The sequence below is a fragment of the Mobula hypostoma genome, chromosome 4 (assembly GCF_963921235.1).
Source record: "Mobula hypostoma chromosome 4, sMobHyp1.1, whole genome shotgun sequence".
Taxonomy (NCBI): Eukaryota; Metazoa; Chordata; class Chondrichthyes; order Myliobatiformes; family Myliobatidae; genus Mobula; species Mobula hypostoma.
In genome coordinates, this window is record NC_086100.1 from 35,521,197 (window position 1) to 35,548,128 (window position 26,932).

The window sequence follows — 26,932 nt, forward strand, 5'->3', positions numbered from 1 at the left end:
AGGAGGGGTACATCACTATAGGTTGACTCACCATAGAGCCTAATGGCCGAGGGCCAGAATGACCTCAGATAGCACTGTTTGGAGCCGCACAGTTGTCTTGGTCCAGTACTAAATTACTGTTACTAATGGTGTGCTGCCATCTTTGTTACTTTCATAAATGATGTGGATGTACATTTACTGTACAGTGCATGGTTACTTAATCTGTGGACAATACTAAAATAGATGATTTTGTTGACAGTTAAGGTCACAAAATTTACAGAGGGATCTTGATCAATTAGATAGGTAGACCGAAGATTAGTTTCAATTTGGATAAGTATGAACTATTGCATTTTGGCAAGTCAAATCAGGGATGGACTTATACAATGAATGGTAGGGTCCTGTGGAGTGTTATGAAATAGAGGGACTGAAGAGTACATGAACTTAGTTCACTGAAAGCAGTATTATAGGTCAACACTGTGGTGAAGAAGGAATTTGGCATAATGTCCTTCATCAATCAGAGCACTGAGTAGAGGAGTTGGAATGTTACGTTGCAGTTGTACGGAATTTTGGTGAGACCAGACTTGGGATATTGTAAACAGGTTTTGTTCTCCTGCTATAGGAAAAAGTGCAGAGAAGAGTCATGAAGGTGTTGGCAGGACTTGAGGAGAGTTTGATCTGGCTCGGGCTTCATTCTTTAGAATATGAGATTGACAGGTGACCTTAGCACGGTACAGAAAGCCAGGGTGAATCCACACCCTGCATGAGCAGTGAAGCCAGGGTGAATTCACACAGTCTTTCTTCCAGGGAAGGGGAACTAAAAGCTAGAGCGCAAAGGCTTAATGTGAGAGGTGAAAGGTTTAAAAGGGACCTGAGGGCAGCGTCTTCACGCTGAGGGTAGTGCATTTATGGAATCAGCTGCAAGTGAAGGTGGTTGAGGCAGTTGCAATATTAATATTTAAGTGATGCTTGGATAGGTACATTGTTAGGAGAAGTTTAGAGATATATGGGCCAAGCTTGGCAACTGGCTTGATGGGTACTATGGTTAACATGGATGTGATGGGCTGAAGGGCCTGATTCCCTTCATCGTGAAGGATCTTTAGGTAATTATTTCATAAGTACAGGGTAATCAACCCAATTTCCCATACCCTTCTGGTATTCTAGATTCATTTGGACATTATATGGTTCAATACATATTTGAATATGGTTTTCAGTATCTTTTTAAATTGCTTACAGCAGCTTCAAAGTTCCTGTAATCAAACATGTGAAAATCCTGAAGATACCCTCAGATTAGTAAAGAAATATTCTAGTTTATTGATAATGTCACTCTCATTAATATTGAAAATGCATGCCTGTGCTAATTGTATATATCTCAGAATTCTCTATTTTAATATACATTACAGACTGTGTTCTGTATACCTATAATATCCCATGAGAGCATAATTTTGCCGGGAAGGTCTTGCTGAAAATTTCCAGTTCATTCCACCATCTTGGAATTTAATTAAGCAGAAGGAGAAAATACCATCAGTTATTAAGACTGCTTGGTATGTATTGGTCTGAAAAAGAAAAAAGGATCATCTTTATTATTCTATTAATGCATAATTAAAGTGATGATGAGCTAGTTCACACTAGTAGATTCCTGCTGCCCAGAAACACTCTCCATGGTGCCTGCACACCTCCACTTGTGTGGAATCGGATACTGAGCAGATATCCTCAGCACACTCAGCTCCAGCAACATTGGCTAAACAAAGCTGGTCTGCAGACAGTATCGTGCGGAGGCCCCCCTCTGATATGACCTGATAAGCTTTGGCAGCTGACATGGTCAAAATGGATGGGGGAGGTGGTGAGAAGATTTGGCAAGTGTGAAAATTGTTATTGATTTTAAGAGTTTTTAAATATCTCTGAGATACCTAAACAAAACTATCGGAAGTGAATAACTATTAGTATTTCATGACAAAAAGTTGATTGCTTGTATTATTTAAAACACATGGAAATATTAGAATTCAGGAGACCTAGAACCAATGTTAACAGTTTTAAAAATAAGCTTTGGCCATCTAGAACTGGGATGAGAAGAATTTCTTCATCCAGAGAACAGTGAAACTTTGAAATTTTCTACCAAAACGGGCTGTAGAGGTTGGGCTGTTGAACAGAAGTTAATGAATTTTAGGATATTAAGGAATATGACTTTACTGAGAAAAATGGCACTGAAGTGAACTATGATCTTTTTGATTGGCTGAGGGGGGTGTGGGTTGAATGGCTACTCCGGCTGCCATTCCTTATAGAACGTGGAACGGTACAGCACAGGAACCCAGCATTCGGCAAACAAGGTTGTGCTGAACCAATTAAATTTGTAAGGAAAAGATCAACTAAACTAATCACTTCTGCATACACAATGTCCATATCTTTCATTTTTCCTCATATGTTCCTGTCTAAACATCTCTTAAAAGTGCCTAACATATCTGCCTTTACCACCACACGGGGCGGTGAATTCCAGGTACCCACCATTCTTTATATAAAAACATTGCCTCTTTGATTTGCCCTTTCTCGCTTTAAAAGGATGCCCTTTATGTTCTTGTGTATGCTCAGTGGTGATGTGCAGGTCTCCCTCCCTTCTGGCATATCTGAGCTCACTGAAACAATTTTTAAATATAGCCAGAAATGGAAATGAAATTGGTGAGTACATACCCCTTGAAGGTCCACATTTCTGTATCCAGTGAAAGGAAGCATATTTTCCCAGGTGATCCTGAGTGCCCACTTAGGCTGAAAATTGATACCAAGTTCTGACCCATACGACTCATTGATTTGATCTCCAAGGTCTTTCTGGAAATTCTGACTATGATTATCTTGCCTTTCTTGAAAATCAAATGACTGAAATGTTGTTAAAAATTTTGTTAGTTTACCTCTACATTATACATAATGTAATGAAATATTTTATGAAACATGTAAACTGTCAACTCTGTTTAATTTATTGTGATCAACAATTCATATATGGCATGAGAGAAATAATGTACAACGGCCTAATGCTTCATATAGCATTAAGTGCGCAGTGAAATAACATAAGCATGCTGAACGGTGCTTCTGAAATTTGCTTCCATTTAAATCAGTGGAACAGAATTTTAGAAGTTCAACATACATACGTCACTGTCTGGCTTGTTTAGCTAGTTCATTCCAATCATCAGGTGACATTTTCTGAAGGAATAAGTTTAGCAAGCTGCACTACTATTCTAGTAGGAAAAAATTGCTTTCAGGATGGTATGGGGAAAACAAATCCACCAAAAGAAGAAATAATTTGTTTATATCATGACAGTCATAGAATTTCACAAAGAAAACTCTTATATTTTTCCACAAACTATCCACTCCATTTCAGAATGGGAACAAACCATTCAACCAGCCTGTCCATGCCGATCAGGGGATGCCATCTGTATTAACCCAATCTCCCAGCTCTTGCCCTTAGCCTTCTACCTCTATGTGGTTCAAGTGCTCACCCAGACATCTCTTAAATCAGTGGACCCCAGCCTCCAGGCCGCAGACCGGCATATTGCAGCGAAGCATGCAGCAGTGCAACAGTGGCAATCGCTTCTGATCTGGGCCGACATTTACGTGCCGGGCGGCACCTAATCAATTAGCTTGTTTATTTCGGCTTTTTTCTTAAAGATGTGCTGGGTGCGTTCCGGCCACCGTTGCACCGCTGCATGCTTCACGGCAATGTATCGGTCTGCGGCCCGGAGATTGGGGATCACTGATGTACCTTCTTAACCTCCTCCACTCCAGGGAAACTAGACCTACTTTCTAAAGTCTCTCCTCAACACCAAGACATGCCTTGCTTATCCCAATTTTGGGATTCTATTCCCCCTTTATATGCATGTGTCTGTTGAGATCCTCCTTCTCCACAAGCCATATTCAAGTCTGCTTCCAAACACCCTCCACTTCAGATCATGCGCCCATCCAACCCCTTCCGTCCTAACCGTACCTCAATAATGCCAATATTATTGCTGATCTGTGCCAATGGCAGCCCTTCAGCCCAGCCTCATTAGTCAAAAACTGTGTTACACAAAGGACTACAAAACTATACAATGCCTGTTTTCCTTTTACAATCAAAACTATTGATTGAAGCAGAACTTTGATGCAATGGCAGAAAGAGTCTATTTTGCCAAACCCTTTAGAGTGCAGTGTTACTTCTAGGCAAAAGTATTTTTTGTAATAATTTCTTCCATACATATATATATATATATATATTCTAAGGGGAGCTACAGCAAGTTTTAAAGCATAGCAGACTCATTCACATATACTCAAATAGTTATAAAAACAATTTCCACTGAAAGGTGAAGTTTGTTCTTCCATACCTGGTAGTATATATTTCCAATTCCTCTTGTCACGTCTGCATCATCCCAGAAAACAGCAATCATTGATGGTATTCTATAGTAAAATCTTGAGAATGCCCGGAATGGAGCTGAGTAGATATACTGTACATAAAGGTTTCTTTGAAATGTAATCAGCCCATTATCTGAAAACTATACAAAGGGAATTTGTTACACCATTTTGCTTCAGATGTAAATAAACAAAAATCATTGCTCATGATATTTTGAGATATCCTAAAGAACCATCAGAATTACTATTGCTATGAATAAAGACAGGAATAGCTTACATTGCTCTAGGTGGTTAAAACCCCTCAAATAATTTTGTTACTACACAGCCATTATTGTCCTTTTCTTGTCAGCACAAGAAAGGACATTCATCCCGTCTTTTCTATGGATGGAACTAGTAAAATCACTAAAGGCCAAACATAGTTTTGACTTCATGTTCCACTTGAGCAATGGCTGCAAATTTACCTCGAGGTCAATCCATACAGGGCCAGAAAGGCATCTGGTTAATTACTTATTGTCCACAACTGGAATCTAACCATCATCATTTTGTTCCTCCCTAGCAATTGCTGTCTTGCTGGGAATTCACACAGCAGAAGCTAACATTAGAGTCTCTACTGATGGAGCTGGTGAACTCAATGCGTATCATCTTACTTTGCAAAATATTGCAATTAATTAAGGGAATGTTACAGCAAATAAACCAGTTGCAATCCACTACTTTGTTTTTCTTCCTGTCATTTCACTTTGCTGTATTTTTCTAGATATCCGGCAGCAAACATTATTTCAGATGAGATAAATTTTGGGAGATTTAAAAGAGATGCTGGAAGTTAAATGCAGTGTTTATTACAACAGATAGGGAGTGATGTAACTAAAGGACAGTTTTTTAAAATAATTGCCTGAATCTCCAAGATGCAAATGGAGAAAATTAATTTTATTTATCATCCTTTTAATCTGGAAAAAGCTGGAAACATTTTATATAAGCTATAAGTCATGAAATAGATTGAAAATTGACAAGGGGACAATTGCATGGATAGACAGAAAGAGAAACATAGAAGTTGAGTAAGATATTGGGCAACGCTTTCACATTGCCTGTGGACGCAGGAAAGGTTCAATGTATCGATTTCAAATGCCATTAGATCATATTTAGAACAGGGAAATCTCTGTTACCCAAGGCTAAGGTTAATGTTCGGATCAGTGCATGGTCTAGTTGCCATATTTTGTGCCAATCATATATGCTCTATCTTTGTGTGGTTTATATAAATCAGCCTCGATAATAAATGGATCACTGGGCAAGCATAAGATAGAGGTCCATGAGAACAGGAGAGACTGCTCTGCCATCTGCCGCCTCTTCTACTGACCTCATTTCTTCAAAGGGAAAGAATTATGTTGGAAAATTAAGATTTAATCATGCTTTGGAATAACATTTGTTTTTTAATTGTGATTTACTGAGTACGTTGGCTGAGCTGATATATAACTAGGCCGCCAAATGAGAGTACAGTTTGCATTGCAAAAGTAACTGTTTAAAATCAAAATCTCAAGCATACGTATAATCTGTAGTAAAAGGTGTCATCGAATGGAAAGCCAGTTGGGATGTTGATGGTTGGAGAATTTAAGTCCAGTGCCACTCTACTGATTCTTCTATCTCCGTATTGTGGTCCATATTTAAACAGTCGTTTCTCTGTTTGAAAGAAATTAGATAACTGTGCCTTTAAATTCAACTACAAATATGTTCAGAAACAATACATGGTAAATGCTGAAAATCTTAAATTAACATAGAAAACTGAGAAACTCAGCAGGTTAGGTAACCTCTCCGAAGATCGTAATTGACTCATTGAGTATTCCATCATGTTTTTGCATTCACCATTACATAATTGTTATAAAATTGCATCGAACAATAAACCTTTACTTAATGGTAATATTTTTAATTGCTGACACAATTAATTATGAATTGCTGAATAAAGGGAAGTGGTCTCCTGTTGAACAGTACTTGAATGGAACTTCATGGAAAACATGACTTTTGTAATGATTGTTAAATGATCTTTTCTTGGTTACTTTATTACAAAACTAGCATACAATTTGGATCATTGGTATAGCATATATAAATGAATGCATAATGTACTGTGGCACTGCAGATATGCTTTTGCCACACAACTCCAGGAACTTAGGGTAGGTTCTGACTCTCTGTTCTGTCTGCATTATTTTTTTTACTTGTTCTCCTATTCCCGTTTAACTTAGGGTACATTTTGGGACAACCACTTCAAAACTTTATAATTTGAATAATCAAAACCAAAATGTTGGAAAGCTTTGCATGCAGATATTTCTTCAGTATATAGAAATTTCTCTTTACAGAAAATACCTGCTATCAAGAACTTAAACACTGAAAACATTGCTTTCCAATAGTTATGTTAATTTTCCAATGAAACTGTACCTCTGCAGGTGATTCCATCACCTTCATACCCTTCTTTACAGGAGCACATGAAAGATCCGATTGTATTTGTACAGGTTCCACCACGCCGGTCACAATTGTCAGTTTTAAGGGAACACTCATCCACATCTGAATTGGAAAATAATGCTTTGAATAATTTAAAATGTTAAGATAAAATACTTTGATTTATGTTTAATATATGAATCAATAGAAGGTCAGAAAAAGTAATGATCAAAATATTTATGTCCCATATCCCAAACACAAGAGATTCTACAGATGCTGAAAATTCAGAGTACCACACACAAAATGGTAGATAAGCTCAACAGGTCAGGCAGCATCTATGGAGAGGAATAAACCATAGATGTTTTTGGCCAGGATCTTCCATCAGGACTGGAACGGAAGGGTGAAGAAGCCAGAGTAAGAAGGTGGGGAGAGGGGATGGAGTACAAGCTGGAAAGTGATAAGTGAATCCAGGTGAGAAAGAAGATAGGTGTATGGGGGGAGCAGCATGAATTGAGAAGTTGGGAGGTGATAGGTGGAAAAGATAAAGGGCCGAAGAAGGAGGAATCTGATAGCAAAGGAGAGTGGACCATGGAAGATAGAGCCAGAGAAGGGGTACCAGAGAGAGGTGATAGGCAGGTGAAGAGAAAAACAATAAGAGGGGAGCCAGACTGAGAATGGGAGAAGAGAGTAGGGGGAAGGGGGTGAAACTATTCGAAGTTAGAGCGATCGATGTTCATGCTACAACAGAAGTTCGAGAAATCACATCCATTCCCAGAAAGGATAGATAAGGGATGTTAATTTACTGATTTCAGAGCAATGCCAAAACAGTCAGACATGTTCACATTTATGATAGGCTGCTTTTAGAATAGAAACATAATAACTAACTACTTTCCATCGTATCAGAGATTCAGAGCTCTTCATGCTGTACGTTATTGTTTTTGACAAGAAAATGTACCCAGCAGATGCATGAAAGAGAAATACATGAAGATTTCACTCCCTAGAGCATACAGCCATAGCGAATGGAACGCACACACTAGCCCATGTCCATGTCAATGGTCAAGCGTCCATCTCTACTAATCCCATTTCCCAACATGCAACCCATGGCCTTTACTGTACTCATCTAAAACCTGCACTAAGCCATCAGGAAGTACACTTCTGATTTCAGTCACCCTCTGAGTGAAAATAAAACCTTCTTGAAGTTTCCTTGAAATTTCCTACTTCTAACTTTTACCTTTGCCATTTGCTTATAAACTTCAAGCGGAAAGGTTTCTCCCTACCTACACTAACCAAGTTCTCATAATTTTGTTCATCTGAATTAGAAACCTTCAGCCTACTCGTCTGAGAATTAAATATGGTAATATTTCTAACTGGGCTCTGCCTTCAGCTCAATGATGTGATCAGACTCGGAAATTTACATTCAAAGCTCAGATGATTGAACTTGGATTACATTTTCTCTAATATGATGATTGCAATTGATATTGAAGATACAATCCTATTTCTCCTCGCCTCCACTTCAAACATGTCAGATTAAGACTGAACCTTACAATCTGGATGAGGAAGTCATGGGTGAATTATCCGCCTGTCTCCAACAGGAAAACAAACCTTCTCTGCAGATTCCTCCCATTATGTCAGAATCAACCCACTGAATCCTGAATGTAAGTAAAATTAAGCCTTTCTGAAGTCTGAGATCCTTCACTAAAATAAATTACTAGATGATGGAGAGAGAATTTACTTTCTTCTCTAAGTAGAGCGGCTTGAGGTGATGATGAAATTATTTTAAACATTGACCAGTTTTGTCCTCGGTAGAGTTTTGATCATGCTTTGAAGTGCTGATTGGCTGAGGCTAAGTCATCTGCCAAATAAACTTTCTTTGAGGCACCGGTAGCCACCCCTGTTATATAAATGACCTAATCTATTGTATGAAGGTGAAGTTTTCAGTATAGCACTTACACCGATGAAGTGAAATCCTTAACATTTTAGGCCAATGTATTAGAAATTGAATTGCTTAATCCTACAGTAATTTTGATTTGTGTTATTTTATGTTTAATACTGATTAGGACGAGTAATTATAGCTTAATAATGTGCAAAAACAGTTGTATATCATCTGGCTTCGCAGTGCCAGAGACATGGGTTCAATCCTAACCTCGGGTACAGGCTGTGTGGAGCATGCATGCTTTCTCTGTGACCACATGTGCTTTCTCCAACATCGTAATGACATGCAGGTCGGTAGATTAAATGGTCACTATAAACTACCCCTAGTGTGTGGCTGAGTCAAGGGATTGTTGATGAGAATGTGGAAGAATAAAAATGGGATTAATGCAGGATTAGAGTAATTGAGTGTTTGGAGGTTGTGCAGAAACTCCTGTTTCCAGGCTGTTAAATCTTTCTTGTTCAATGATGCCATGTTTTACAATAAATAACAATGTACTTGTTAAAATTAGCATTTCTAATATTGTTGCCTGCATGGATTTCTGTTTAAGTAATTGTAAATACAATGTTAATTAAGTAAAATATTTCTTCTACTATACCTGTACTGCAATCTCGACCTTTCCAATTCTTAGTGCAGATGCATGTATAGTTGTTAATGTGGTTCTGGCAGAAGCCAGTATTTTGGCATGGCTCGCTAGCACAGTTGTCAATTACTGTTTTGAAACAAAAACAAAGTATTAAATAGACAATAGCATAGAAAATGATTTGCTACAATAATCAAGACATTTTTTTCAGAAATAGTGTTACTTAGCACATGAAAGGTTGAAGTATTCTCTTAACTTTCCTTTTAATTTCTCTTGAACCATGTTAACATTTATTCTATACCTTCCATTACCTTGCACTATTATCTGCTCTATTAGTGCTTATGTAAGGTTTTATATTAAGTAATTAATTAACACTTGTTAGCTGACCTGCTGAGAACTTTCAGTATTTTATGTTTTAATTTTAGATTGTCATTATACTAATTTAGATTGTAGGCCTGTTCCTTAGGAATTTGCCAAGATTGGGCACCACATCTAAAACTTCTACAGATGTGTGGTGGAGAGTATATTGACTGCTGCATCACAACCCGGTATGCAAACACTAATGCCTTTCAACAGAAAATCCTACAAAAAGTAGAGGATACTGCCCAGTCCATCACTGGTAAAGCCCTCCCCACCACTGAGCACATCTACATGGAGCTCTGTCATAGGAAAGCAGCATCCAATATCAGGGGCCCCCACCACCCAGGCCATCAGGAAGAAGGTACAGGCGCCTCAGTTCACACAGCATCAGGTTCAGGAAGAGTTATTACCCTTCAAACATCAGGCTCTTGAACCAAAGAGGATAACTTCATTCAACTTCACTTGTCCCATCACTGAAATGATACCACAACCTATGGACTCACTTTCAAAGACTCTTCATCTCATGTTCTCAATATTTATTGTTTATTTATTTATTATTATTATTTCTACGTCTTTGTAGTTGCACAGTTGGTTGTCCTTTGCACACTGGTTTAATGCCCAAGTTGGTGCGGTCGTTCATTGATTCTATTATTGCTATTATTCTTTTATAGATTTATTGAGTATGCCCATGAGAAATGAATCTCAGGGTTGTATATGTACTTCAATAATAAATTTACTTTGAACTTTGAACTATCCACTCTATTTTAGTTTTATGTGAGGAAAATTTTCATTTAGTCAGATCTCTTCCAGTCTTCGTCTGGAGATCAGCATTACTTACAATAGTAATCTACAAATGAGCTTAAGGAAGACCAGCCAGCTGCTGTAGGTCTACAGACATCTTCTGCTGGCAAAAAATGGAGCATTTTCATTTGCCTTCTTTCCCCATTCCCTCCGTCCTTAGCAGCAACAAACAGGGCTTGATTGGGCCAAGTGGAGTTGGGAGCACTAAGATTCATGATGTCATTGAGGTAATCAGGAGACCACTATTCCCACATATGTTTGCACACACTTGTCAGGAGCAGAACCATATCTACGGACTGCCTGTATTGTGACCGATGGCAGGGGTCCTGTTAGCTAGAGTGGAGGAACATCCAAAGGAAGGTGACATTCTGAGACCTTATACGAAACTACGAAAATAGAATGGAAATTTAGGATATGGAGTTTGGAACAGGAGTCAAGGTTTCCCTGAGAATCAATGTTCTTAACCAGCGGTCCCCAACCACCGGGCCGCAAAGCATGTGCTACCGGGCCACGAGGAAACGATATGATTTGGCGATATGAGTCAGCTGCACCTTTCCTCACTCCCTGTCATGCACTGTTGAGCTTGAATGCACGCGAGGTCATTACCCGCGCATCATCCATATCAGCGCGGGAAGGAGATCAACTCCTCGAGCTTGCAAACGACGGCAGGCTGAAAAGTATGTTTGACATAACATCTCTACTGGCATTCTGGATCAAAGTCAAGTCTAAATATCCTGAGATAGCCACGAAAGCACTGAAAACATTGCTTCCATTTCCAACATATATCTGCAATGAATGCAACGAAAACTAAATTATGGAATAGACTGGACATGAGGAACCCCCTTCGAGTATCGCTGTCTCCCATCACCCCTCGATGTGACCATCTTGTTGTAGGGAAACAAGCCCAGGGCTCCCATTCACCGATATTGGTGTGTTGCAATGATTTTATGTGTTCATACGGGGAAAATATGTGCTGTGTGTTTAATATCCAAACGTTACTTAAAATATTATGATGCTGTTGACTTACTTATATAACCATATAACAATTACAGCACGGAAACAGGCCATCTCGGCCCTTCTAGTTCGTGCCAAACGCTATTATCACCTAGTCCCACCGACCTGCACTCAGCCCATAACCCTCCATTCCTTTCCTGTCCATATACCTATCCAATTTTTCTTTAAATGATAATGTCAAACCTGCCTCTACCACTTCTACTGGAAGTTCATTCAATACTTACTTCAAGCTCCCCTGTCCTCCCCTGATAATTGACTTATCACTATATTCATGCGAGGAAAATATGTGTTGTGTGTTTAATATTAAATTCATTAGATAAACGCTTTTAGAAATGAAATTGAGTGTATTAGCCACTTATCACCTATATTCCAGCTGTGATTAACACCACCCCCACCCCCGAACAGAATGACCAAAAACAATTTGCAGAAAAAAATTGGCAGGTACACGCATGCGCAGGTGACGCATGTGCACTGGTGCCTGCGCAAGGCTTCATGGTCATTGTAGTCTTTCTCGAGGTAAACAACGTATTTGACTGCTACTCTTGTCCGTTGGCAAACCTACCCGCCCCCCCCCCACATCAGTTCGGCCGGTCCGCAAGAATATTGTCAATGTTAAACCGGTCCACAGTGCAAAAAAGGTTGGGGACCCCTGCTCATAACTACATATCAATAACCACTTTTTCCATAAAATGAGCTGTGGAGGTAGAGAAGCTGAGTTTTCTATTTCAAGTTGAGACCAGGAAGCAGTTCACATTGGAAAAAAGTTGTAAGTGGTGCAATCTCAAGTGGAATGAAGAATGTTGCACATATTCTATCAAAAGTTAGGTTTAAATTTGGGTGTTCCCATTGCAGTACTTTATAACTTATAACAGGGGTCCCCAACCTTTTTTGCACTGCAGACCGGTTTAATATTGACAATATTGTTGCGGACCGGCCGACCCGGGGGGGGGGGGCGGAGGCGGGGTAGGATTGCCAACGGATAAGAGTAGCAGTCAAATACGTTGTGTTTACCCAAGAAAGACTACAAAGACTACAATGACCATGAAGTCTGGCACGGGCACCAGTGCGCTTGCGTCACCTGCGCATGTGTGTACTTGCCGATTTTTTTTCTGAAAATCGTTTTTGGTCATTCTGTTCGGGGGGTGGGGTGCTAATCACGACCGGAATATAGATGTTAAGTGGCTAATACACTCAATCTCGTTTCTAAAAGCGTTTATCTAATGAATTTAATATTAAACACACAGCGCATATTTTCCTTTCATGAATATAGTGATAAGTCAATTATCAGGGGAGGACAGGGGAGCTTGAAGTAAGTGTTGAACGAACTTCCAGTAGAAGTTGCAGAATCAGGTTTGACATTATCATTTAAGGAAAAATTGGATAGGTATATGGACAGGAAAGGAATGGAGGGTTATGGGCTGAGTGCAGGTCGGTGGGACTAGGTGAGAGTAGCGTTCGGCATGGACTAGAAGAGCTGAGATGGCCTGTTTCCATGCTGTAATTGTTATATGGTTATATAAGTAAGTCCATAGCATCATAATATTTTAAGTAACGTTTGGATATTAAACACACAGCACATATTTTCCCCATATGAACATATAAAATCATTGCAACATACCAATATCGGTGAATCAGTGGGAGCCCTGGGCTTGTTTCCCTGCAATGAGACGGTCCCATCGAGGGGTGATGGGAGACAGCGATACTCGAAGGGAGTTCCTTATGTCCAGTCTATTCCGCAATTTAGCTTTCGTTGCATTCATTGCAGAGATATGTTGGAAATGGAAGCAACGTTTTCACTGCTTTCGTGGCTACCTCAGGATATTTAGCCTTGACTTTGATCCAGAATGCCGACAGAGATGTTATGTCAAACATACTTTTCAGCCCGCCGTCATTTGCAAGCTCGAGGAGTTGATCTCTTTCCCGCGCTGACATGGATGACGCTCCGGTAATGACCTCGCGTGCGTTCAAGCTCAACAGTGCATGACAGGGAGTGAGGAAAGGTGCAGCTGACTCATATCACCAAATCATATCGTTTCCTCGCAGCCCGGTAGCACATGTTTTGCGGCCCGGCACCGGTGTGCGGCCCGGTGCTTGGGGACCGCTGACTTATAAGATGAAAATAGAGGCAAAATAGATATTACAGGCCAAATTAAGAATAAGTTTTTATTAAACTATTAATCAAATTTATGAGTATTATCGTTTGCTCAGGGGCAGACAACAAACAGATTGTTTAGTTAATTCTGCTTAAAATTAACAAAACTCACATCTTTGACAAAATTGCCCAGTATATCCAGGTGAACAGGCGCAGGTGAAGTTATTTATCTGATCCAAACAGGTGGCTCCATTCATACATGGTTGGCTATGACATTCATCAATATCTGAAAAGTGAAGAAAATTTTTTAAAATATTCAGAACTCTTTGTTGGAACATAAAACGTAAAAAGCCTCCATCAAACAACAGATAGCAAAACGTGTGATTCTAAATTACTCAGATCTCTGCATTGATTTAATTTTATACCTGTATCAGATACAGATAATTTTATTTAATGATAGTTCATCATTATTAAGTACAGTCGACCTTCACTAATCCGATTACAGCTTTCCCCCACCATCTGAAGGTAGAGCGTTCCTATGAAATGGTTCATAAGCCGAAATGTCGTAAAGCAAAGAAGCAATTACCATTTATTTATATGGGAAAATTTTGTGAGCGTTCGCAGACCCAAAAATAACCTAGCAAATCATGCCAAATAACACATAAAACCTAAAATAACAGTAACGTATATAAAAGCAGGAGTGATGTGATAAATACATAGCCTATATAAAGTAGAAATACTTCTCTACAACGATTGCCTGCACTGATCTCTGTAGCGAAAATCTCACACAAGCGCTCTCGGCAGAAAATCTCACGCAAGCGCTGTTGGCATAAACGCGCTCTCCAGTAACTTTTAAACTATGAAGCTGCCAAATCTACGAAATAACACTTAAGAATACACAGCCTGTATAAAGTAGAAATAATGTATGTACAGTGTAGTATCACTTACTGGAATTGGGACAGCGCCGAGCACACTGATGATGGTGTGTTAGACTGAGTCGTCGCAGGTTGGGGTGGTGCAGTGGTCCCCACCCTCCAGGCCACCAACCCGATACATTGCCGCGAAGCACGCAGGGGTAGCCGGGAGGCACACAGCACATCGTTAAGAAAAATGCCAAAATAAACATGCTAATTAATTAGGTGCTGCCCGGCACGTAAATGTCGGCGCAGATCAGAGGCGATTGCCGATTGCATTGCCTCTGATCTGGGCCGACAATTACGAGCTAGGCGGCACCTAATTAATTAGCATGTTTATTTCGGCTTTTTTCTTAAAGATGTGCGGTGTGCCTCCCGGCTACTGCTGCATTCTTCGCGAATCGGTACAGTATCTGTCCGGGGCCCGGGTGTTGGGCTGGTGGGACACAGGGGTGTCATCTCATCGTCGATCAGGGCAGGCAGCTCATCTTCTCCTATGACTGCCCACCTTGATGTTGAAGGTTGAGGTTCGTCGTCTGCTGTGGCTGATGTAGAAGTCTTGCTTGACTGCTGAGCCTCGTGCATTTTTCTATCATACAGTTGTTTGTAAGCACTCAAACCATCCTGCAAGTATCCCCTAAACCTACGTACCCTTTCAAAATTAAAGTCCTACTTCATCATTGCAGCGAAAATCTCACGCAGTTGCTTCACTTTCTGCATTCGGTTTCGATTGTTATCCTTTCCTCTTCCAATTGCATCAGCTCTTCATCTATCAATTCTTGGTCATGGGATGCCAAAACCTCTTCAACACCATCTCCGTCAACTTCCACAAGCCAAACTCACTTTGTCCTTGCTTCGTTCACCACGATCCAAACGCTTAATTATGTCTAGTTTTACGCTAAGTGTAACACCCTTACTCTTTCAGGCTTTTCCGACACCTTAGAACTCATCTTGCCAATGGCTGCTCAATGCAGTGTGTTAAAGCAACGCCTTTCCGAATCCGAGGCAGAGCGGCTGCTCGGGGCATGCGCTGCCTTTTATCGCGCGCTGATTTTTTTATCGTGCACTGCCTTTCTTCGTAACAGTGAAAACACCTTCTGAAAGCGAAAACAGGGTACTAATGTAGATCTTTCGTAACAGTGAGGTTTCGTAAAGCGAACATTCGAAAAGTGGGGGACACCTGTACCTGTAATCGGGTTCCTTTGATAATACAGCACTGATTATGCTTAATGTGATCCTTCTGTAATTCGACATTTTCACTAATCCGGCACTCCTCAGGTCCCAGTGGTGCCAGATTAGTGAAGGTCAACCTGTTCTTAGCAGATACAGGTTTGAAGACTGATTATGGATATAATGCGAGAGTGCTCAGTACTATAGGTTTCTCAGGGACTCTAATAAATATTACAGGTACAGATCATAATTTAAGAATGTGGTGCCTACCAGTTTCACAGGTCTGTCCCGTAAAGCCTCTATCACACTGGCATTTGAAACTTCCCGGTATATTTAAACATTTTCCATTCACACATGGATAAGATGAACATTCATCTATGTCTGGAAAATAACAATCAGAATTAGTATCCATTTAGTGAATTCACTACTATTCAAAGATCTGCATATAATTTAAAATAGAATAAAAAACACGGGGCATGCATAGATTGCAAATAGAAAGCAACTTTTTAAATGTGAACATCATTTTATGCTTGAAATTAAGACTGATATAAAAACATCATCGAAATTCCTTTTAATATTTCACATTGATTGAATGGGTATTTATTTTTTTACATTGTAAGTAAAATATAAAACTGACAGGCTACCATTTTCTGGCTTTAGATATTCTTATGAGAGACATGAAGCAATCAGCATAAAAAGGGGGTGATTTAAGGAGAAAGTAGTAGAACAAATTAACAACATTTTTGGCAAAATGTTAGCAATTACATTTAATAGTGGAAATAGTCTTTAGTTTTGGAAGTCATCCACATTCTTTACATGAAACTAACCCATAAAATAACTATTAACCCATCAAACAATTATTAATTATATTTCACTGGATGAATATTGGCTGTAAAACTGATAGGGAAGCTATCATCTTATACTAAGTTATACTGTGATTCCTTGTACAGGTAAGTACATGGTGTATCACAGTTCCAAAGACTCAGGTTCAATCCTTGAATGCTCCTAGTTGGAAATTACAGATTTTCTCCATAATTGTGTGGCTTTCTGCTGGTGCTCTTGTTGCCTTCTACATTCCTAAGAAATATTATAGTTTAATTAGCTGTTGTAAATATTCCCTGTCCCAAGTAAACAGAAAAGAGATCAAACACATATTTATAGGGAAGTGAGAGAGAATAGTTTGCAGGTATCCAGGAGACAAACTGAATAGGAATGATGGGATTGAGTCCTTGAGTGCTTGCATAGACCACATGGGTTGAATGGCTTCATTAACTTTAAGTGTTTATAAATATAGTAGAATAAAAGCCCTGCCTTTTACAGTTTCAAGATTTCCCAGGACTTTTATAAGTGGAATTTATCTTTTGTTAATATTTCAAATTGATCTTTTAAATTCTTATCACCGACTTTAGGTTCTTAAGTACTGAACAATAGTCTATTTTTCTTATTTTTATCAAATATTCTTAATCTTACCTTCTGAGCATAATCGACCAGTAAAACCACTTACACAAGTGCAGTTAAAGGAGCCCGGTGTGTTTGTGCATTGACCTTTCCTACTGCATGGATTGGATAAGCATTCGTTGATATCTAGAAGAAATACCTCAAATTACATCAGTGTGATGAAAGATGTTAATATTGAATGTAAAAGTTGTTTATCTTCAAATGATTTCCCTTCTTCCTTTATACATAAGCTTCAGATATTTTCAGCACTCCTGCTAGTATGAAGCCCATTTGACCATTCAAGTGTGCTGCTTGACAGTATGGGCACATTACTTGACCTCTGAAGGAAGTTTTGCCCACTTGCTAAATGAAATCATTGTAATTCTTCAAACTGTTCAGCTAAAATTAACTTGTATATTTTGTGCAATGCTTAATCAATTTAAATACCACACCTGACTACACAGGGAGTTTTGTTAGTTCAAGGGTTCCTAACCTGGTATCCATGGACCCCTCAGTGAGTAGTAGATATCCATGGCATTAAAATGATTGGGAATCCCTGTGTTAATGGGTGAAGGGATATGGATTGGAGGTTTTGCTTGATTAGCTTACGTTTTTTTTTACTTTTCTTTCAAACACAAAACTTTAGATGAAGGTGGGAAGCAAATATTTGGGGAAGTATATGATGGGAGAGGACTCCATTACTGTGTCAACTAATTTTTTCCCCAAAGCTCAGCTTATCTTTGTTAAATGTTTACTAATAAAACCACATTATGATTCCGTACATAACTCCTTCAGCACATTATTTGTAAAACCTTACCAGGTGATATTTTCAATATATATTCAATGGTTTTTAATGAAGTTTATACACACCAATGCAATTCTTCTCGTTCTCGTTATCTAGCTTGAAACCAGGATTACACGCACATTTATACCGTCCAGGAATATTTTGGCAAATATGTTCACAATCATTTAATTCAGGATTAGCACATTCATCAATGTCTGCACACAAAAGAAAATACATAGTCTCAGCTGACAACTTCCATTGATTTTTAAGATTCTTGTATTCAAATATATATAGTATATTTGTGAATAATATGCCTTTTTAAATTCATAACATACAAATTCAATACGTAATGTTTAAAACAAAGTCAGATAGCATTTTCAATGTATGGATTATATTAAATAAAAAGGTAAGAGAAAAATCTGAACATTCACACACAGCATTGTATATTTAAATTGCTAGATCAAGTTATATGTTTTTGTTCCTGATCCACCATGTAGGAATTTTATTGTTTCATCATTCTAAATTTTGAAGTGACATTTTCTAAGGCTTTTATAACAGTTTAAAATTTCTGCTGCACCTGGAACAAAGAAAAATGGAGGACTATGTAGGAGAGAAGGTGTTGTGACATGTACAAAGTCACCAAAGAGACACTGAAGCTGGTAGATGTAGAAATGTTTTATTCAACAAAAACGAGCAACAGGCATCATATTGAAACACTCTTGGAGGAACAGGCTTCCCGTCCCAATATTACATGACATTTTTATATGCTCAATGTCGGTTCTTTAGCAGGACAATTCTATAGTTACAATGTATTTACAATGCTTCCTTTGAATTACGTATAGTCTTCATACACCTCCTTCTTCACACCGCCACTCCAGACACCCAAAATGAATGCTGATCTTCAGTGACTCTAAGCCACATTCATACATATGCAGGCATCTGAGGTGTAATTGTTCTGAGTTGCATTTTCAATTCAATCTGCAATCCACATTCAAATCGGAAGACTGGTTGATGGTGAAATTAATACTTGCTATATACCCCAACTCCAGAATACACCCTAACAGAAGGGTTAGATTGACCTTTGAATATGTTAAAAGGTTGGTCCAATATTGTGGGCTGAAGGGCCAGTATAGTGCCATAATGTTCTATGTTCTAATTTTTCAAGTATGTCCAAAAATTATTGTACTTCCGATTGGTTCATTCATTGCGTGAACAATCATGGTCTTTCCATGGCCCTGATAGTTCTTGGCAAATTTTTCTACAGAAGTGGTTTGCCATTGCCTTTTTCTGGGCAATAGACAATAGACAATAAGTGCAGGAGCAGGCCATTCGGCCCTTCGAGCCAGCACCGCCATTCACTGTGATCATGGCTGATCATCCACAATCAGTACCCTGTTCCTGCCTTCTCCCCATATCCCTTGACTCTGCTATCTTTAAGAGCACTATCTAACCCTTTCTTGAAAGAATCCAGAGAATTGGCTTCCACTGCCTTCTGAGGCAGAGCATTCCACAGATCCACAACCCTCTGTGTGGAAAAAGTTTTTCCTCAACTCCATTCTAAATGCTCTACCTCCTATTCTTAAACTGTGGCCTCTGGTTCTAGACTCCCCCAACATCGGTAAATGTTTCCTGCCTCTAGCATGTCCAATCTCTTACTAACTCTTCCTTCAGTTAGTCCTGACAAAGGGTCTCGGCCTGAAAGGTCGACTGTACCTCTTCCTAGAGATGCTGCCTGGCCTGCTGCATTCACCAGCAACTTTGATGTGTGTTGCTTGAATTTCCAGCATCTGCAGAATTCCTGTTGTTTGCCTTAATAATCTTATATGTTTCAATCAGATCCCCTCTCATCCTTCTAGTGTATACAAGCCCAGTCGCTCCAATCTTTCAACATATGACATTCCCACCACCCCTGGAATTAACCCAGTGAACCTACGCTGCACTCCCTCCATAGCAAGAATGCCCTTCCTCAAATTTGGAGACCAAAACTGCACACAATACTCCAGGTGGGGTCTCACCAGGGTCTTGTACAACTGCAGAAGAACCTCTTTGCTCCTATACACAATTCCCCTTGTTATGAAGGCCAACATGGCATTAGCTTTCTTCACTGCCTGCTGTACCTGTATGCTTACTTTCAGTGACTGATGAACAAGGACACCAAGATCTCGTTGTACTTCCCCTTTTCCTAACTTGACACCATTCAGATAGTAATCTGCCTTCCTGTTCTTGCCACCAAAGTGGATAACTCACATTTATCCACATTAAACTGCATCTGCCATGCATCTGCCCACTCACCCAACCTGTCCACCTTGCATTCTCATAACATCCTCCTCACATTTCACACTGTCACCCAGCTTTGAGTCATCTGCAAATTTGCTGATGTTACTTTTCATCCCTTCATCTAATTCACTAATATATATTGTAAACAGCTGCTGCACCAGCCCCGAGCCTTGCAGTACCCCACTAGTCACTGCCTGCCATTCTGAAAAGGACCTGTTAATCCCTACTCTTTGTTTCTCTGTCTGCCAACCAATTTTCTATCCATGTCAGTACCCTACCCCCAATACCATGTGCTCTAATTTTGCCCATTAACCTCCTATGTGGGACCTTATCAAAGGCTTTCTGAAAGTCCAGGTACACTACATCCACTGGCTTTCCCATGTCCACTTTCATAGTTACATCCTCAAAAAATTCCAGAAGATTAGTCAAGCATGATTTCCCCTTCGTAACTCCATGCTGACTCGGACCTATCCTGCTACTGCTATCCAAATATGCCACTATTTCATCTTTTATAATTGACTCCAGCATCTTTCCCATCACTGATGTCAGACTAACTGGTCTATAATTACCTGTAACACACATAAAAGTTGCTGGTGAACACAGCAGGCCAGGCAGCATCTCTAGGAAGAGGTATAGTCGACGTTTCGGGCCGAGACCCTTCGTCAGGATCTCGGCCCGAAACGTCGACTGTACCTCTTCCTAGAGATGCTACCTGGCCTGCTACGTTCACTAGCAACTTTTATATGTGTTGCTTGAAGTTCCAGCATCTGCAGATTTCCTTGTGTTTGTGGCTATAATTATCCGTTTTCTCTCTCCCTCCTTTCTCAAAAAGTGGGATAACATTAGCTCCCCTCCAATCCGCAGGAACTGATCCTGAATCTATAGAACATTGGAAAATGATTACCAATGCATCCACAATTTCTACAGCCACCTCTTTAAGTACCCTGGGATGCAGACCAGCAGGCCCTGGGGAATTATCAGTCTTCAGTCCCATCAGTTTACCCAACACCAATTTCTGCCTAGTGCGAATTTCCTTCAGTTCCTCCATTACCCTAGGTCCTCTGGCCACTATTACATCTGGGAGATTGTTTATGTCTTCCCTAGTGAAGACAGATCCAAAGTACCTGTACAGCACGTCAGCCATTTCCTTGTTCCCCATAATAATTTCACCCGTTTCTGTCTTCAAGGGCCCAACTTTGGTCTTAACTAATTTTTTCCTCTTCACATACCTAAAGAAGGTTTTACTATCCTCCTTTATATTCTTGGCTAGCTTACCTTCGTACCTCATCTTTTCCCCCCATATTGCCTTTTAAGTTATCTTCTGTTGCTCCTTAAAAGTCTCCCAGTCCTCTGGCTTCCTGCTTCTCCTTGCTATGTTATACTTCCTCTCTTTTATTTTTATACTCTCCTTGGCTTCCCTTATCACCCATGGCCACCCCTTACTCCCCTTAGAATCTTTCTTCCTCTTTGGAATGAACTGATCCTGCACCTTCTGTATTATCTGGCACCCTCTGGTGCCGGGATCCAGGATGTCACAGACCGATTGCAGGGAATCCTCAAGAGTGAAGGTGAACACCCGGAAGTGGTGGTGCATGTCGGCACAAATGACATGGGGAAGAAGAGGAAAGACATTCTACAGCGTGACTTCAGAGAACTCGGAAGAAGGCTGAAAAGCAGGACTTCCAGGGTGGTTATCTCTGGTTTGCTTCCAGTTCCTCCTGCTGGAGTGGGCAAGAACACGGAGATAATGGATCTGAATGTGTGGCTGAGGAACTGGTGCAGGAAGCAAGGATTTACATTCTTGGACTATTGGGGTATGTTTCGGGGTAAGGATGAATTGTACAAAAGGGACGGGTTGCACCTTAATAAGCAGGGCACCAGCATTCTGGCAGGCAGGTTTGCCTCTGCAACACGGGTGTGTTTAAACTAAGTAGTGGGGGGGAGGGGACGAACTGGAAAAATAAGGATGGAGATAAAGGGAAAGTGAGAATAAGAAAAGTTAAGAAAGACAGCAGAATCAACAGAGCAGAAAGCTCAAGAGGGGATCGTACAGTATGGCCAAGTGAAATAGGAATTGATATGGGAGGTGAGGGGAGTAATGAATTAAAAGTATTATATATGAATGCACGGAGTATAAGAAATAAAGTAGAAGAGCTTGAGGCACAGTTGGAAATTGGTAAGTATGATGTTGTGGGAATAACAGAGACATGGCTTCAAGTGGACAGGGCCTGGGAAATGAATATTCAAATATTCCTTCCTATCGAAAGGACAGACTGATGGGCAGAAGGGGTGGGGTGGCTCTGTTAGTGAAGAATGATATTCAGTCCCTTGCGAGGGGGGACATAGAATCAGGAGATGTAGAGTCAGTATGGATAGAACTGAGAAATTCTAAGGGTAGAAAGACCCTAATGGGAGTTATCTACAGGCCCCCAAACAGTAGTCTGGATGTAGGGTGTAAGTTGAATCAAGAGTTAAAATTGGCATGTTCCAAAGGTAATGCTACAGTTGTTATGGAGGATTTCAACATGCAGGTAGACTGGAGGAATCAGGTTGGTACTGGACCCCAAGAAAGGGAGTTTGTGGAGTACCTCCGAGATGGATTCTTAGAACAGCTTGTACTGGAGCCTACCAGAGAAAACACAATTCTAGATTTAGTGTTGTGCAATGAACCGGATTTGATCAGGGACCTCGAGGTAAAGGAGCTATTAGGAGGTAGTGACCATAATATGATAAGTTTTAATCTACAATTTGAGAGGGAGAAGGGAAACTCGGAAGTGTCAGTATTACAGTTGAACAAAGGGAACTATGGTGCTATGAGGTAGGAGCTGGCCAAAGTTCAATGGGACAATACCCTAGCAGGGATGACAGTGGAACAGCAATGGCAAGTGTTTCTGGGAATAATGCAGAAGGTGCAGGATCAGTTCGTTCCAAAGAGGAAGAAAGATCCTAAGGGGAGTAAGGGGAGGCCGTGGCTGACAAGGGAAATGATGGACAGTATAAAAATAAAAGAGAAAAAGTATAACATAGCAAAGACGAGTTGGAAGCCGGAGGATTGGGAAACTTTTAAAGAGCAACAGAAGGTAACTAAAAAGGCAATATGTGGAGAAAAAATGAGGCACGAAGGTAAACTAGCCAAGAATATAAAGGAGGATAGTAAAAGCTTCTTTAGGTATGTGAAAAGGAAAAAAATAGTTAAGACCAAAATTGGGCCCTTGAAGACAGAAACAGGTAAATTTATTATGGGGAACAAGGAAATGGCAGACGAGTTGAACAGGTGCTTTGGATTTGTCTTCACTAGGGAAGACACAAACAATCTCCCAGATGTAATAGTGGCCAAAGGATCTAGGGTAATGGATGAACGGAAGGAAATTTACATTAGGCAGGAAATGGTGTTGGATAGACTGTTGGGTCTGAAGGCTGATAAGTCCCCGGGACCTGATGGTCTGCATCCCAGGATACTTAAGGAGGTGGCTTTAGAAATCGTGGACGCATTGGTAATGTTCTATAGATTCAGGATCAGTTCCTGTGGATTGGAGGGTGGCTAATGTTGTCCCTCTCTTCAAGAAGGGAGGAAGACAGAAAACAGGGAATTACAGACCGGTTAGCCTGACGGCAGTGGTGGGAAGGATGCTGGAGTCATTATAAAAGATGAAATTACGACACATCTGGATAGCAGAATCAGGATCTGTCCGAGTCAGCATGGATTTACGAAGGGGAAATCGTGCTTGACTAATCTTCTGGAATTTTTTGAGGATGTAACTATGAAAATGGACGAGGCAGAGCCAGTGGATGTAATGTACCTGGACTTTCAGAAAGCTTTTGATAAAGTCCCACATAGGAGATTAGTGGGCAAAATTAGGGCACATGGTATTGGGGGCAGAGTACTGACATGGATTGAAAATTGGCTGGCTGACAGAAAACAAAGAGTAGCGATTAATGGGTCCCATTCGGAATGGCAGGCGGTGACCAGTGGGGTACCGCAGGGTTCAGTGCTCAGACTGCAGCTGCTTACAATATATATTAATGATTTAGATGAGGGAACTAAAAGTAACATTAGCAAATTTGCCGATGACACAAAGCTGGGTGGCAGTGTGAAATGTGAGGAGGATGTTATGAGAATGTAGGGTGACTTGGACAGGCTGGGTGAGTGGGCAAGTGCATGGCAGATGCAGTTTAATGTGGATAAATGTGAGGTTATCCACTTTGGTGGTAAGAACGGGAAGGCAGATTATTATCTAAATGGAGTCAAGTTAGGAAAAGAGGAAGTACAACGAGATCTAGGTGTTCTTGTACATCAGTCACTGAAAGCAAGCATGCAAGTACAGCAGGCTGTGAAGAAAGCTAATGGCATGCTGGCCTTTATAACAAGGGGAATTGAGTACAAGAGCAAAGAGGTCCTTCTGCAGCTGTACAGGGCCCTGGTGAGACCACACCCAGAGTACTGTGTGCAGTTTTGGTCTCCAAATTTGAGGAAAGACATTCTTGCTATTGAGGGAGTGCAGCGTAGGTTCACAAGCTTAATTCCCGGGATGGCGGGACTGTCATATGTCGAAAGACTGGAGCGACTGGGCTTGTATACTCTGGAATTTAGAAGGCTGAGCGGGGATCTTATTGAAACATATAAGATTATTAAGGGATTGGACACGCTGGAGGCAGGAAGCATGTTCCCGCTGATGGGTGAGTCTAGAACCAGAGGCCATAGTTTAAGAATAAGGGGTAGGCCATTTAGAACGGAGTTGAGGGAAAACTTTTTCACCCAGAGGGTGGTGGATGTATGGAATGCTCTGCCACAGAAGGCCGTGGAGGCCAAGTCTCTGGATGCTTTCAAGAAAGAGATAGATAGGGCTCTTAAAGATAGCGGAATCAAAGGTTATGGGGATAAGGCAGGAACTGGATACTGATTGCGAATGATCAGTCATGGTCACAGTGAATGGCTGTGCTGGCTAGAAGGGCCGAATGGCCTACTCCTGCACCTATTGTCTATTGTCTATTATTCCCAGAAATACCTGCCATTGTTGTTCCACTGTCATCCCTGCTAGGGTATCTTTCGAGTCAACTGTGGCCAGCTCCTCCCTCATGGGTCCATAGTCCCTTTTGTTCAACTGTAATACTGACACTTCCGATTTTCCCTTCTCCCTCTCAAATTGTAGAGTAAAACTTATCATATTATGGTCACTACCTCCTAATGGCTCCTTTACCTCGAGTTCCCTCACCAAATCTGGCTCATTACACAACACTAAATCCAGAATTGCCTTCTCCCTGATAGGCTCTAATACAAGCTGCTCTAAGAATCCATCTCTGAGGCTCTCCACAAACTCCCTTTCTTGGGGTCCAGTACCAACTTGATTTTCCCAGTCTACCTGCATGTTGAAATCCCCCATAACAACCATAGTAATACCTTTGCCCTATGCCAATTTTAACTCTTGATTTAACTTGCATCTTATATCCAGGCTACTGTTTAGGGGCCTGTAGATCAATCCCATTAGGGTGTTTTTGCCCTTACAGTTTCTCAGTTCTATCCATACTGACTCTACATCTCTTGATTCTATGACCCCCCTTGCAAGTGACTGAATTTCATTCCTCACCAACAGAGCCACCCCACCCCCTCTGCCAAGCTGTCTGTCCTTTCGATAGGACGTATATCCCTGAATATTCATTTCCCAGCCCTGGTTCTCTTGCAGCCATGTCTCTGTTATTCCCACAACATCATACTTGCCAATTTCCAACTGAGTCTCAAGCTCATCCACTTTACTTCTTATACTCCATGCATTCATATATAATATTTTTAATCCATCTGAAGTAATACTTTTACTCCCCTCACCTTTCACATCGATTCCTATTGCACTTGGCCATACTCTCCAATCCCTTCCTGAGTTTTCTGCCCCGTTAATTCTGTTGTCTTTCTTTACTTTTCTTATTCTCTTATTCCCTTTAACTCCATTCTAATATTTCCGGTTCATCCCCTCCCCTCCACTACTTGGTTTAAACACACCCGCGTAGCAGTGGCAAACCTGCCTGCCAGAATGCTGGTCCCCCGTCTGTTAAGATGCAACCAGTGCCTTTTGTACAATTCATCCTTACCCCAAAACAGATCCCAGTGGTCCAAGAATCTAAATCCCTGCCTCCCGCACCAGCTCCTCAGCCACACATTCAGATCCCCTGTCTCCCTGTTCCTGCCCTCATCAGCACAAGGAATTGGAAGCAAACCGGAGATAACCACCCTGGAGGTCCTGCTTTTCAGCCTTCTTCCGAGTTCTCTGAAGTTACGCTGCAGAATTTCTTTCCTCTTCTTCCCGACGTCATTTGTGCCGACAATCACCACCACTTCCGGCTGTTCACCTTCACCCTTGAGGATGTCCTGCAATCGGTCTGTGACATCCTGGATCCTGGCACCAGGGAGGCAACACACCATCCTTAAATCCCACCTGTTGCCTCAGAAACCCCTTTCTGTACCTCTCACTATGGAGTCCCCTACTACCACGGCTCTGCCTGACTTCTGTCTCCTCTGCTTTGTTTCAGTGCCAATTTTTGACTCACAGACCTGTCCGCCTCTCAGACTGGCAATGTCTTCTGTCCCGACAGCTTCCAAGAGGGTGAAACTGTTTTCAAGAGGTGCATCCCCTGGGGTCCCCTGTACCCCAAGCATCCATCCCTTCCTCATCGTTGCCTCCCTCCTTCTCTCTTCCAGTATCTTCGGTGTAATGATCTCACTGTAGGTCCTGTCCAGAGGATTCTCGGTTTCCCGGATGAACCTGAGGTCGTCCAGTTGCTTCTCCAATGCCTCAACACAGTCCTTCAGGAGCTG

The 26,932-nt window shown here is 40.9% G+C and overlaps 1 protein-coding gene across 2 annotated transcripts in view; it reads right to left on the reverse strand.

The window, feature by feature from the left end:
• The window catches only part of LOC134345238 (uncharacterized), a 192,641-nt gene that overhangs the window by 127,526 nt on the left and 38,183 nt on the right, over positions 1-26,932 (reverse strand). For both annotated transcript variants that reach the window (XM_063045582.1, XM_063045581.1), the window contains 10 exons: positions 17,937-18,065; positions 17,100-17,213; positions 15,900-16,010; positions 13,718-13,831; positions 9,294-9,407; positions 6,766-6,891; positions 5,882-6,015; positions 4,320-4,487; positions 2,662-2,844; positions 1,396-1,532 (listed from right to left, as the gene is read on the reverse strand). In XM_063045582.1, coding sequence (XP_062901652.1) covers positions 1,396-1,532; positions 2,662-2,844; positions 4,320-4,487; positions 5,882-6,015; positions 6,766-6,891; positions 9,294-9,407; positions 13,718-13,831; positions 15,900-16,010; positions 17,100-17,213; positions 17,937-18,065 — 1,330 coding nt within the window. The remainder of the gene's footprint in view (positions 1-1,395; positions 1,533-2,661; positions 2,845-4,319; positions 4,488-5,881; positions 6,016-6,765; positions 6,892-9,293; positions 9,408-13,717; positions 13,832-15,899; positions 16,011-17,099; positions 17,214-17,936; positions 18,066-26,932) is intronic.